Genomic DNA, 14169 nt, shown 5'->3' with positions numbered 1-14169 from the left:
TTTAGTGTGTCTAACATGTAAAATAAAGTTAAGTTGGCAGAAAATCTAAAAGTTAATACAATATAATTTTTTTATCATAGTTTTTTTCTTTTTGTAGAGACATTCTAGAGAAGGTGGAGATGTCATGATGTCAGACACACAGCATCACAAGAAACCTAATGGATGTATTCTACCTTCACTAAAGCACAAATCTGTATTAAACTCACTCATAACTAGTGTTGTAGTACTCAAGACTAGAGACCATATTTTAAAGGTCTTGGTCATGTCTCGGACTCAGAAGCATTTTTACTCGGTTTTGTCTCAGTCTTGGACTGCCTGGACTCTTTATTTTCCATCAAGACCAGCACTAATTCCTGCTATTTTTAAAGTTTTTTTTAATATCATAACAAGGAGAAGAACTGGATAAAATGATCGATATCATGTGTTATTCATGCATTAAACCACACCGTATAATGATTGCAACCTTCCTGATGTGATGCACACACCACTAAACACAAGTGGGAGAGAGAGGTGGGAAGCTGTACATTCAAATGACCTAAAATGTTTTTTTTTTTAGATATTTAGAATTATTGTGAATTTTTTAATAGTTTTAATACATATGAGTTTATTTTATTTTCCAAGAAATCAGTTATACCAATTTTTTTTGGTGTATTTGAGAGTTTTACATGTTCTGTATGTAAAAGAAACTAATGTTCTGTATTCAAAAGAAACTAAAGTTGGAATGTTATTTAACTGTTGAACCTTTCATGCTTTCATTTTTTCTTCCTATGGTCTTGGTCTTGGTCTCGTTCTCAGCTTGTCTCGGTCTTGGTCTTGACTTGGTCTTGGTCTCGTTCTCAGCTTGTCTAGGTCTTGGTCTTGACTTGGTCTTGACTTGGTCTTGACTTGGTCTTGACTTGGTCTTGGTGTATTTTGGTCTCGGGCAAGTCTTGGTCTCGGATAGTGTGGTCATGAGCACAACACTACTCACAACTTTGAGTTACTTCAACAACTGCTGAAATACATATTTTAGAGTGAATAGACTGTCTTCATTATTCCAAGAAACAGAACTAAAATGTTTGATTACATTAGTAGTACCCAGGTGCAACAATCTGCTGAAATTATAGCCTCGTTTCTGAACGGTTCACTAAGTGTTTTCTCTGTAATTAACCCTAAACACACCTATGAATTAATGAGTAGCCTGCAATAGGGAAACTATTTTTTTTTACCAGGGTACAAGCACAGAAGTTTAAACACGTTGCCACTAAAATAAGGCGGGATTTTGACACGCCTTGAGTAATTTAAAGTTGGTTTGTGCCCTCTGTTTGGACATTGCTTGTAAGTCTTTAACACTGTTTGTGTTTGAATGCACTGTTGTAATAGCTTTTTTAAATAATTGTAAACTACAGTTAAAATGTAGTCTTGTATTGTTTGAATGTAGTGTTGCATTTATTATATGGTACATTCCTAATTTATTTTCTATTTTTTTGTAACTTTATCCACTCTGTGGCAAGTCTAAACTGCGAACCAAACTTGCCACAAGCAAAAAATAAAAAAATAACTAAAACTGTTTCACAGCACAGCATATCCACAACTTAGTTTATTAAATAAATGAGTTCCTGCTGCTGTTATGTTTCCTTTGGGCATTGCACAGTAAGACAGCAAAACAATCAAAAATCAAGCAGTTATGAGAATAACTGCTCAGCCTTAGTATAAGTCCTGTTTTTGTTCTCCTGGATCCTTTTTTGTGAGTCTTGTTTTTGTTTTCATTTATGTAGATGAAGAGAAATGGAAGGAACAAAAATTGGTTAGACCTCCAAGAAAACACACTTTTTTGGAAGAGCTGAATTGAATTCTGTAATTGTCTATCACTACCACTGAGGCACAGCACTGATTAAATGGACTGATAGTGTTTGTCTGGAAGAGCTTGAGTGTTCTACCATTATTATTGAAAATCAAGTTAAAAACAAGTCATTTGCCCCTGGGATTATTAACGTTTTTCTGAAAATTCGAACGCAAACGAAGAGCTTTCATTGACAGTTTGGTTTGGGAAAAATCTGACTGATTAGTAAGTAAATCTCTAACTGTGTAGTAATCGCACAAAATTAAACAAATTGGATGCAAACAAAATTAAAAAAAAAACGCGATGAGATGCGCACTCTGGATTTGATTCGGATGAAAGTTAGTGGGGTAGATGGGGAACTAACTAGGAGTGTGATGATTTTCGCACAATCGATTATGGATTTTTATATTTATTTATTTTTTGGATTTAAGTTTTATTTCATTATTTTCAAAACCTTTTCTGCTTTTTCACTAAAATATGCAGGTAGGTCTTCACATAAATTTTGTCACTGTTTGTTGAAGGAACCAATATATTGTTTACTGGAATATTGCACTATACTGGTGTCACTGGTAAGAAAGACCCTATTTTTGTTCACAGAAAGCACTATCGGAGATACTTATTTGTTTAAATTGGTATGTTGACACTTATTTACAGAAATGTTGCACTAAAATAGTGTCACTGTTCATAGGACACTTTTTCAATTTATTGTCTTTCTGATAAATAAAATAAAAATTGTATTTTTTCACTTAATCTTTTTTTTCTTCATTGTTTTATCATAGATTATTGTAAGATTGATTTCTGACCAATATATCGATATTTGCAGTATTGTCATATTGTGAGATAATCGTTATCATGAGCTGTGTATTGCGTATCGTATCGTGAGGTGCCCAGAGGTTCCCACCCCGAGAACTAACCCGACAAAACTGGGTGAAATTTCATAAAAATCGGTCACTTACGAACAGAGATATGGATTTTTGGATTATCACCAATGATGAGAGATGGGGATTTTTTATTTTTCAAACTGATCCAGAACCAGTACATTGATCCAGATTCCTTCGAGATTTAATGGCATCTTCCATGGCGTAAGGTCTATTGTTGGTTAAAATGTTGTCAAAATCTGTACTTTTGACAAAATCCCGCAAACGAACAGATAAATAAAATTTTACCTCATGGAGTAGTTAATGCCTAAGTCTTTCCAATGCAGTGATGATGTTAAAGCTGCTTATTTCGATTCTTTTTATAGCTAGCATGTGTGTAATTAGTGCAAAATGTTCCTTTATGGTTTAGTCAAGTCGACAAAAATTGCAATGAATATTGAAATGGAGTGCTTTAGGAGAAAAATCTGTACGTTGCATCATGTCGAGAGTGACTGATCTCCTTCCTGTTTGTTGCAATCTGGAGGTGAAGTCTCTCCAGTCTTTACATCTGCCATCTGCTGATAAGCCTCTCTAATGCATAACTACCTGTAATGGATCAGTAATTGGCTAATCTTATGCACTCTTTTTCTATTCCCACTACACACGCACACACACACAAAATCATAGCCATTTCTTTCAAACATAAATAATGTAACTGCTCCCATTAATCTCCATTCCTCTCTAGTCATTTCCTTTGCACTTCTCGATAAATATAGCCACACACAGTATACATACATATCTCCTGAAATGTGTTTGCAGCTTTTCAGTCCATTCATATACTATATTATTTTTTTTCCAACACTTCAAATGTAATTTTTTGCTAAATTGACACATTGCAAGCTCTAGAATACAGGATTTAGGGTGATGCAAGGTGGGGGTGGCCAGTTAAAAAGACAGACGGACCGCTCGAGAAAGGGAGCGAAAGGGAATTGGAGACGGAGAAGAAGAAAAATGAAGTCAGACAGAGAGAATCAGAGATGGTGGGGGAGAGGGTGTGTGTGTGTGTGTGTGTGTGTGTGGTGTGTGTGTGTGTGTGTGTGTGTGTGTGTGTGTGTGTGTGTGTGTGTGTGTGTGTGTGTGTGTGTGTGTGTGTGTGTGTGTGTGTGTGGTGTGTGTGTGTGTGTGTGTGTGTGTGTGTGTGTGTGTGTGTGGAATGCAGTATTTGTCACACCAGTGCCAAAAAGAGATTGGAAAAATAAGAGGAAGGAGAATGCAGAGCAGAGGTTGTTTTGATACAGAGCTTCCTTAAAGTAGTGCTATCGTCTTCACTCAGCTCCAGCTCTGCCTTGTCATTTCAGCTTTTTCTCACTGGACTTACTGCTTCCTCTCTATCATCTTACTATCCCTCCACCCCTCCCTTCCCCTTCTCCTCTTGCTGCTCTTTTTTTTTATTTCCCTTTCCTCACTTGTGTGTTTTTCCCTGCAGGAACATCAATAATCCAGGTGACAGCGACAGATGCTGATGACCCAACGTATGGGAACAGTGCAAGGCTAGTGTACACACTGGTACAGGGCCAGCAGTACTTCTCTGTTGATCCCCAGACAGGTGAGTGTGTTTGTTTACCTGTGTCTGTCTCTGTGTGTGTGTGTGTGTGTGTGTGTGCGACAATTAATATATAACACACACGAGCAGGAAACAAACAACAACAGTGCAGATGTCGAGAGAGCCAATACTCTCAAGATGTTGTTGAACAAACGAGTGGATTTACTCTTGGCAATTAAAAAAAGCACACACCATAATTTCAGAAGTCAACTAGTCAACAAACAGTAATAACATTTATCACACCACTTTTTGAAGATGAGACTCTGGGTTTTGATCTGACAAAACTCCAAATGAGTTTAAAGAAAAAGGTGCATGAAATAAAGTAAAAATGTTGGGTCTGTCTGGAAGTAAAACATATGGAAGTCTGTTTCCACCTCCAAAAAAAAAAAAAATCATTATTGTAATAGTAAGTCATAATTATGACAAAGAAAGTCATATATATGAGATAAGGTCATATTTATGAGATAAGGTCATATTTATGAGATAAAGTTATAATTATGAGAAAGAAAGTCATATTTATGAGATAAGGTCATAATTATGAGAAAGAAAGTCATATATATGAGAAAGAAAGTCATAGTTATGAGATAAAGTCATCATTATGAGAAAGAAAGTCATCATTATGCAATAGAAAGTCATATTTATGAGTCATATTTATGAGAAAGAAAGTCATAATTATGAGATAGAAAGTCATAGTTAAGAGATAAGGTCATATTTATGAGATAAAGTCATAATTATGAGAAAGAAAGTCATAATTATGAGATAGAAAGTCATAGTTATGAGATAGAAAGTCATATTTATGAGAAATAATTATAAAATATTATTTTATTGTAATTATTAGAATTAATAGAAACATACAAAAATGTGACAGAATCATGTTGCAATAAAGCCTTATTTATGTACTTTTTAGAATTCAACACATGGTTCATAGTGTAGAAAATAGAACTGAATAAAGTGTAATTAAAAATGGTAATAGTCCAAACTGCATTTTGATCTAGCGAGAACTAACGGAGGAGTAGTAAATGAAAAAATGGGGCCCCTGTGGTCTCCCTGGCACCCCCATGACACGTACAGGATAATGGGCCCCATTTACATATTGGTATGTGCCAATGATTCGGTACCACCAACCGTCGTATTATTTAACTCGCAAATAAATGAGAAATCCACTTTCTTTTTTTTTTCTTGGGCCCTAAATCAAAAATTGGACTCGGAGCGTCGATGCGTACACACCCATAGATTATAGCTACCAAATTTCAGCCCAATCCGTTCACCAATAACAGAGGAGTAGTGATTTTAACTAGTGTAAACAACAACAACAACAAAGTGAGTGGTGTTTTGAGTCCTAAAAACATGGCTGCAAGATTCCTATCCAAACCAATGTCATATCCATGAGTTACAATATGCTCTGAACAGACCATATATACATTTATTTAAACACACATTCCAGTACCTATGTATCACCCCCACTCCTTGACTAACTCTATTATGAAGGAGCAGATAAGTGTTTATGCTTTTAGCCCCTGCGTTTCTATAGAGCGCAGCAACAACTGCCTTGTATTGATATTTCCAGATAGAGCACAGTCAACAAAACCATTTCAAAGATGGACATCAATGAGAATGTATTAAGTTTTCCTCAGAAATGACTATAGGCGCAGTGAAGCAACATTTGTGTAGCATCTTCAGATTAATTTCATGCTCATAACCATACAGCAAAGAATATTGACTTGGAAATGTAGTTGTAGTTTTCCTGGAGTGCCTCTGCAGCTAATAGATTAATGTAACAAACAAATCTTTATTCTTCACACAATGTAGAAGTTTTGAGTTTGCATGTCAGGATTCAGGTGGCTAGTTTCATTCATTGCATTTTTAAGCATTGGAAATTGGTTGTCTTGACTTGTGAGGACCTCTGAAATAAACATAGTGAAGTGTAACACCTTTCTGAAATGCTAATTGGGGAACGTAGAAGCCTTAAAACTCTACAGAGCGTGTATTTGTTGACAGTTTGCCATCAGACATGCTTCAGTATTCCACACGCTTTCTCTTTCGATCATCCGGTATGTTCCTTTGCCTCAATCACTCACACCCGCCAAAACATGCTCATGCATTCATAATTTAGGGCAACTTTTATCACAGCGGGGCCACTAAAATGTGATTGTATCTCATCTCAGGGCCACTTTATCATGATTATTGTCAACATATAGAATAATGACCAATCTGAGCATTAATATAGTAAAGTACAAAGGGTTTGTGTTTTTTTATTTGTCATTTTGTATATATATATATATATATATATATATATCATCATTTTGTGTGTTTTTGCATATTTTTGTTTTGGTCTATTTTTTTAATGCATAATTTAGTTTTCTCTTTCTATGTATATATCATTCTGTCATTTTGTGTGTTTTTGAGTCATTTTGTTGTTTTATTTATTTATTTATTTTTTTTTTGTAGTCATCTTTTCTCTGTTCTTTTCTCTCTTTTTTGTGTGCTGTTTAGTTTTGTTTAGTTTGCCAAAATAAAGAACACTGTCTTTTTTGTGTGAAATTTTTTTTATTGTCGTTGTATTTATTTTTCTATGTAGTTTTGTAGTTGTCTTTTTTCTCTTTTCTTTTGTATCAGTTTTTTGGAATCATTTTGTGCATTCACTTTGGGAGCCGCAAAAAATAAACCGAGGGGCCGACAGTGCCTCATGTCGGATTAAGGCTATTATTTTTTGCTTTTTCTGCCACAAAAAAGAGCATACATTTTTCATGTGTGAGCCATTTCATTTATTATTCTATGTATTTTTGTTGTCTTTTTTTTTTACTGTTTTCGTTTTTTTTTTTTTTTTTTTTGGAGCTTTTTCTGCATTCGCTCAGGGCGATGCACAAAATTGAACCTAGTGGCCCATGTCGGATTAAGGTTATATTATATGTTTGTTTTCTCTGCCAAAAAAACCCCCACATTTATTCATTACCATTCATAATTGTTCATGTTTAAATAAATACCATTTATTTTGAGGCACTAAGTCATCCCAGGTGGCGTTTTGGCTGATACGGCTATGGTATATAAAATCTGATCATATTTAGCAGAATGGGGGTCATTTGCACCAAGGATGTGATCGATGTTTAATGCACACCAGTGACGCATTTTGTTCCACTATTAAAAAGCATGAGACGCAGATTGAGATTTTACGCTCTGTCAACATGTCTAGCTGTTGCTTGTTGGGATTTATCTTCTTCATTGCGCTTCTGCTCACACCTGTGTTTGTATATTTCTGTGGTGACAGCATATGGGTTTCTCCGCCACCTCAACGGGACATTAAGTTATATATTGTTGCTGTCAAATGGAAACTGTCTCCAGAAATGTCAGAAAAAGCTGTCAAATTGTCAGGAAAATCAGCCGTAGCTTCAGCCCGGTGACGGGGCATTTCATCCATCCATCCATCCATACATCCATCTTCTATTCCTGCTCATCCTGTTCCGATTCACTGAAGGGAGGAGCTTAGCCCTGCCTATTCAGGGCACAAGGCAGGGTCGACTTTAGACATGTCCCTAGTCAATCACACAGACACTTACTCGCTGCTCCTGTCAATTTAGAGTCATCAATCAACCTAATGTACACTTTAAATGATTGTCCCAAACTTAGACACTATTTCTATACAAAATCAAATTCAAATTCTTAAAATGAAGGATGAACTCGTTATGAAGTAATAGCTATAAATCACAAGCAGTGACCACTGATTATGATAGAAAATATTAGATACTATTACTCCTGTAGCTTTACAGCGACGTCCATAAAACTGTGAACGGAGCTGGACCAGGTCCTAATTTAATGGCAGCTTTGTCTCAAAACCCAAGTCCATGCCAGAAAATTTTGTGAGAGGCAATAATGGAGTCATAAATATTGATCCCGAGTCCTTTTTTCAGCCTCAGTAGTGATATCATACAGTACAGTAAAAACATTACTTTGCAGTTTATACTGTACTCAATGAAAGCATTGGTACATTTTTTCACTTTACTTGAAGGCTGGCATAAACTATGACATTTTTGGAGCTATGTTTGCATTTTTTTGGGGTAGGTTGTGGGATCTAATGGGGTTAGGTAGAGTTAGGATTAAGGTTAGGCTCACAGGTTAGTTGAGTGGTTCTTGAACTTTTTTGGCTCAAGTACCCCCTTTCTCTTATTTCTGAATCAAATAACCAACCCCTTTGCTCACATCAGAACATGTAAATTGTTGACAAATGGGGTACGTGGATACTTGTTATTGGTACTTGGATACAAATAACCAACTCTCTAAAACAGTTTTCTTTGAAAACTATTTAAAAACAACTATTGAGCATAATGGTGGATTAAATGAGTGATAACACACATTTTAAAGAATCTCATTGTGTAAATAAGTGGAAAGAAATGGTAATAAGAGCTTGGGTTCCAAACCTTTTTTGGATCCTGAACCCATTTTGTTATCAAGAATTTCTGGTGACCCCAAAGACTTTTTTTTTTCCCTCTAGAATTAGTTTTTAATCATGTTTGAGATCAGATATTATATTATTTTTTACTACATTTTTGCTAAACTGGATTCATGTTTCACAAAGTGAAAATATAAATACAGTTGTTAAGAATGTTTGTTGTTTTAATAATTAAAAATGTTTTTAATAATAATTTCAAAAACCTATTTTAACTTTTCAGAAATGTCAGGCGACCCCATTTAACCAAGAGGGACCAAGACTGATACTTTATTTGTTAATGTTTCACTCTTTCTCTCTCTCTAAAGTACCCCATGTAGTGCCATTGCGTACCACTAGGGGTACATGTACAGTACCCCAGTTTGAAAAACACTGGGTTAGGGTAACGAAGGGTTTGGGTTAGTATAACAAAAAACACTTAATTCATGCTAACGACAGGCGTCATGTCATAATAATGATGTATACAACTTCTTGTAAAGTGTTATCCGTTTTGTGTCCGTTTGCTGTAGGTATTCTACGCACTGCTGTACCTGACATGGACAGGGAGGCCCAGGATCAGTACATGGTTTTGCTGCAGGCCAAAGACATGGGAGGCCACCTTGGAGGATTATCAGGAACAACTACTGTGACAGTGAAACTCACCGATGTCAACGACAACCCTCCACGTTTTACTCAAAGTAAGTTACAGCAGCTCTTACTGTTATACACAGATGTCAATCAGTGAGACACAAGCACAAATATTTATCCTATTACACACACAAATGCACACATTAGTTATGAGCAGCAGAATACTCTCAAGTGAGCAGTCACCAGAGGTGTAAAGAATACTGATATATTCTACTGAAGTGGAAGTGCTGTTACTTGATTGAAATTGTTCTCAAGTACAAGTAAGTCCTACAAAAAAAACTCAAGTATAAGTAAAAAGTAGCTCAATTAAAAAGTGCTCAAAGTAAAAGTGAGTTACTTTAGAACTATTGGCTTCCATAATACGCAGTTTTAAATGTAAATAGTTGAAAGCGACCTGAGCTGAGCCTCATTAATATATGTGTGGGAACAGTTTGTGGTCAATCCTCATCCGCATATGACAGCTTGTTTCACTCTGTAGTGGATAAAACTGTGACTTTACGTTAGACATAGTATGAAAGTAGTTGAATCACTGTGACCAACGTGGACAGAAGTCTGCGTCTCTCAGAGTTTTAATTAAATGCACAGCAGCAGCTGAGTAATCACAGCTGCTGCTGCGTGACGCACAAGTCCGTGAGGCTGCAAATGTATCTAGAAATATGTAAGTCCATATTTCTAGTGCAATATAATGTTTCACCTTATCGGGGCATTGCACTTATTCCAGGGTTAGAAGCGCGTAAGAGGAAAAGAACTTACGCACACAGGAGAATGCGCGTAAAGCCAGATTTGAATGGGAACACCCACATTTCAGGGCTGCTCCACCCACTGTGCGTAACTGGGATGATGGCACGCAGCGACTGACTTAAGTACAGGGGAGAATAGCACACTGCCAAAAACAGCGCCGTTGCGCAACTTTTTGGACTTATGCACATGGGAGAATAGAGCCCTTAATGAATTACTTTACTTCTTCTAAAACATACTTAAGTACAAGTAAAATAACTGATTTAGAAATATACTCAAAAAAGTACTCATAAAAGTAACTCAATTACAGTAACATGAGCACTTGTCATCCATTCCTTTCTCTTCTGGCAGTCAGTCAACAGCAGAAATTAATGATTTTTCCTTTCTTTGCTGTACTCGCATGATCTTTTTTTTTTTTTTAAATTCCTGTTATGGACAAACATTCTGTGAACAAACAATGGGCTGCACAGGCTCTTTGCAGAGGAGTGTTCAGACTTCTAGGAGCCTGCAGGTCCTGTCAGGACTCTCACAGCTAGCAGTCATTCAGAGGAGACTCCTGTGGGGCTACAGAGTACCACATCAAACAGTCGTGGGATAGTTGAAGTCGGCCTATTAATGATAGATCATCCATTTCCAACGGAACCCCTTCAGTTAAGATTATATCAAATAATCTGACAGCGGCCAAAGTAATTGGTTTTCTAATGACTTTGTGTTTAGATGTGGCTTAGCTTTGCTGTTTGGGATCACAAAGTTGCTTTAGTGTAGAGATCCTCTGTAACCTTGGTGATAAACAAAAAGAGAATGCAAACCCCCACGTCATGCACCAAACACCCTCTTTCCAAGATTTCGGCAGTCATCTGGATCAATGATCCCGATCATGGTACCATGATCATTCATACTTTAAATTTGTTTGGTTTTTCTCTACCTCCTTCCTGGATCTTTTAATTGAACGGCTCCTAGGACAGATAACGAGAGTAGTATAATTTTAATGAGGTTTATTCCCAAGCAAAACTTTATGAGACTAAGCCCAGGTGCAGGTGGCCAAAGGAAGACGTCTGTGTTTCTCCATGTCTGGACCCCCACCTTCGTACCTAATGATGTAGACTATCCCTGCTTAGCTCACTCACTGACCTTGAGGTCATGAAAACAGTTTACAGTTGTGTGTATGTTCAAACCAGATCAACAGAGTGTCAGAGCCTACCAGAGACAAACATGAAAAAAATGCAGAAATAAAACTTTTAATGCCTTGGAAAACATTTCTATCCCCATTAATAACAATACAGTAGGTCTAAATGTATGGGCACCCCCATTTTTTTGGAGAGCATTCGCAATTAAATGCACAATCCGGAACTTGAAACTTGGTGGGATAATTGACGAATCAACTCGACTTACTGTAACTGAGTCAAATTGTATGAGGATCGGTCAGTTATGAACCAAGACTAATTTTTAAAATTCTTCCAAGGATGTGAGAGAGGGATTATTAAAACTGATCCACAATCGGTATAGTGTTCTGGGTCCCCTCCAAAATATAATGAAATCTTTCTTGGCGTAAGGTCTATCTTGGGGACAAATTGTGTCTTTTGACGTAAATCTCCTTAGCAAAGATAATAAATTAAACTTAATTTTAGGGGGTCATAGAATTTAAAATTTTACTCTGATATTACAATGAAAATGTCAATGTTGGTTAAGGCCATGGGTAGAAAACTTGTCCATTCCTTTACTTCTGTTATGTAAAGAAGCTTGCTGCAAAATTAGTGCCCCCCTTCACCAATTGAACACTGAATAAAGCTGAATAATTTACCAACAGCTAAGATGGTTTTTAAAGGCAGGGTAGGCGATTTTCAAAAGCTAGCATGATTTTGACTGTAGCTTCCCCGATGGCTCCGCCTTTACCCCCTTCCCCCCTCCCCTCAGCTCATCGCTTGTATTGTGTAGAAACTTTGTTGTCTCATGTCTCATTCAGCAGTAAGTAAACAATAAACTTTTCCATTATATATGTTAAAAAACGTGACCAAGACAAGACCAAGACTTTCCGGAGCCGAGACCGAGTCAAGACCAAGACCGAGACAAGCCGAGATCAAGACCAAGACCAAGACCATAAACATTTTTTTTTCAATTTAAAAAAATATATAAATAAATAAAATTATGACAAGGTTCAACAGTTAAATAACATCTCTCTTTAATTTTAGTTTATTTTAAATACATTTGACGGACAAAAAAGGTGCCTGCAAAAAATTAACTAAAATATTAAAACTACTACTGCTACTGATAAATTCACAATTATTCTACATATTTGAAAACAAGATTTTTATGTCAGCTGAATGTACAGCAAGTGTTTAAAAGCATTTCTGCCAAGAAATAATGATTCTTGATTCTGATTCTTTGAGTTGTGCAGGTCAACAGGTCACAGATTTCACAAGATAATTTTTTAGTTTGAAAAAGCCTTTACACAGGCCATTTTTATTAATTCACTTAGTTGATATAGTTTAATTTGGTTGCTGTAATGTAACTAGGATATTCAATTAACAAAGGTTTCCAACTGTAACTGTAAAAGTGAAACTTTCTGAAATAAAACTAAAAACAAGTTGTCATCAGTGTAAAAAACATAGAGCTACAGGTAGATGTGAAACTAAATAAAACAAACTCAACCCCTGGAACAGTCATGTGACAAATTAATCAATAGTTCTTGTTGAGAATTATTATTATTATTCTGGAAACAGAAACTATAAAAATTAATTATATTGTGAACCTGTTTATATTGTGGGGAACATATTATATACATACATGTAATTGGAGTCTAAAGACACAAAAAAAAACACCACTTTAAAAGATAATAGACTAATATAAGACCTCTTTACAGTTATTTGACTCATTCTGTGATGCGCGGCGATGACGCGCTGGTGACGACATAATCCAAGATGGCGGTGGCCCGGACTACAGCCGATATTATGTAATAAAGCCTTAAAAGACATGGATATAATGAAAAGAGTGGATGGACAGATGCATAAACATGCAGACTTTCACACGGACACACAAGGACTTATTAAACACACACGGACTTATTAAACACACACGGACCTCAGTAAACACGGTAAACGGAACAGGCTTTACCGCTCGGCTGGCACTAGGACCCAGAAGCAGAGTAAGTGCGTCACCTATCCAGCCTTCACAGGCTGTAATATCATCAGTTTATCATTTTACCAGTTATTAGAGCTACTGTCTTTACCAGGGAGATAATATTTATTACTGGTGATTGTTTTCTGGAGTTTTAATGGGATTTTTACCGGTGATTAGTTCATATCTCCCTTCTGCTCCGCGGTCCAAACTGACACCGCACACACACACACACACACACACACACACACACACACACACACACACACACACACACACACACACACACACACACACACACACACACACACACACACACACACACACACACACACACACACACACACACAGTCACATTAAGGAAGGTTGCGGTCATTATACAGGGTGGATTAAATAATGAATAAAGGATTGTTTTGTCCCGTTCTTCTCCGTGTTATTATCACATTATAAAAAAGGTTAAAAATAGCAGGAATTAGTGCTGGTCTCGAACGGTCTTGACGGAAAATCCCGAGTCCGGGCAGCCCGAGTCCAAGACAAGACCGAGTCAAAATGCTTCAGAGACCGAGACAAGACCAAGACCTTTAAAATTTGGTCTCGAGACCGGTCTCGAGACCAAGACCGGTCTTGACCACCCCAACACTACATAAAGACAATTTCAACCAGAAACTTAAAAAGTGTATATGAAGAAAATCACCTACCCTACCTTTAAATGTGTGTTTTTCCTTCATTGTCTGCTGAATGAACTAAAGTATTCTGGTGATATTTTTCAGTTCTGTTTTTTGTTATAACGCGTTGTGCTTGTCTCCTTTATTATTATTCAAAAGGACAACCCAGTTAGCCCTGCTGAGTGGGATCATGAAAATCATGTGGCCTTGAAGGGTGGCATCGTTCTTTCGTTAAATGTCATCCTTAGAGCAGCGTCTGCCTCCTTCAATTTATTTCATGACCTTCTTTCAATCAAAGTGAG

At 36.7% G+C, this 14169-nt stretch overlaps 1 protein-coding gene across 1 annotated transcript in view; it reads left to right on the top strand.

Moving 5' to 3' along the window:
* Nucleotides 1–14169, top strand: part of cdh24b (cadherin 24, type 2b) — a 239553-nt gene that overhangs the window by 125783 nt on the left and 99601 nt on the right. The window contains exons 5-6 of the mRNA XM_028472395.1: nucleotides 4166–4285; nucleotides 9233–9400. Coding sequence (XP_028328196.1) covers nucleotides 4166–4285; nucleotides 9233–9400 — 288 coding nt within the window. The remainder of the gene's footprint in view (nucleotides 1–4165; nucleotides 4286–9232; nucleotides 9401–14169) is intronic.

Source organism: Gouania willdenowi, chromosome 17 (assembly GCF_900634775.1).
Source record: "Gouania willdenowi chromosome 17, fGouWil2.1, whole genome shotgun sequence".
Classification (NCBI taxonomy): Eukaryota; Metazoa; Chordata; class Actinopteri; order Blenniiformes; family Gobiesocidae; genus Gouania; species Gouania willdenowi.
Note: the sequence above shows the minus strand (reverse complement) of the source record. Positions and strands in the feature narration are given on the sequence as shown.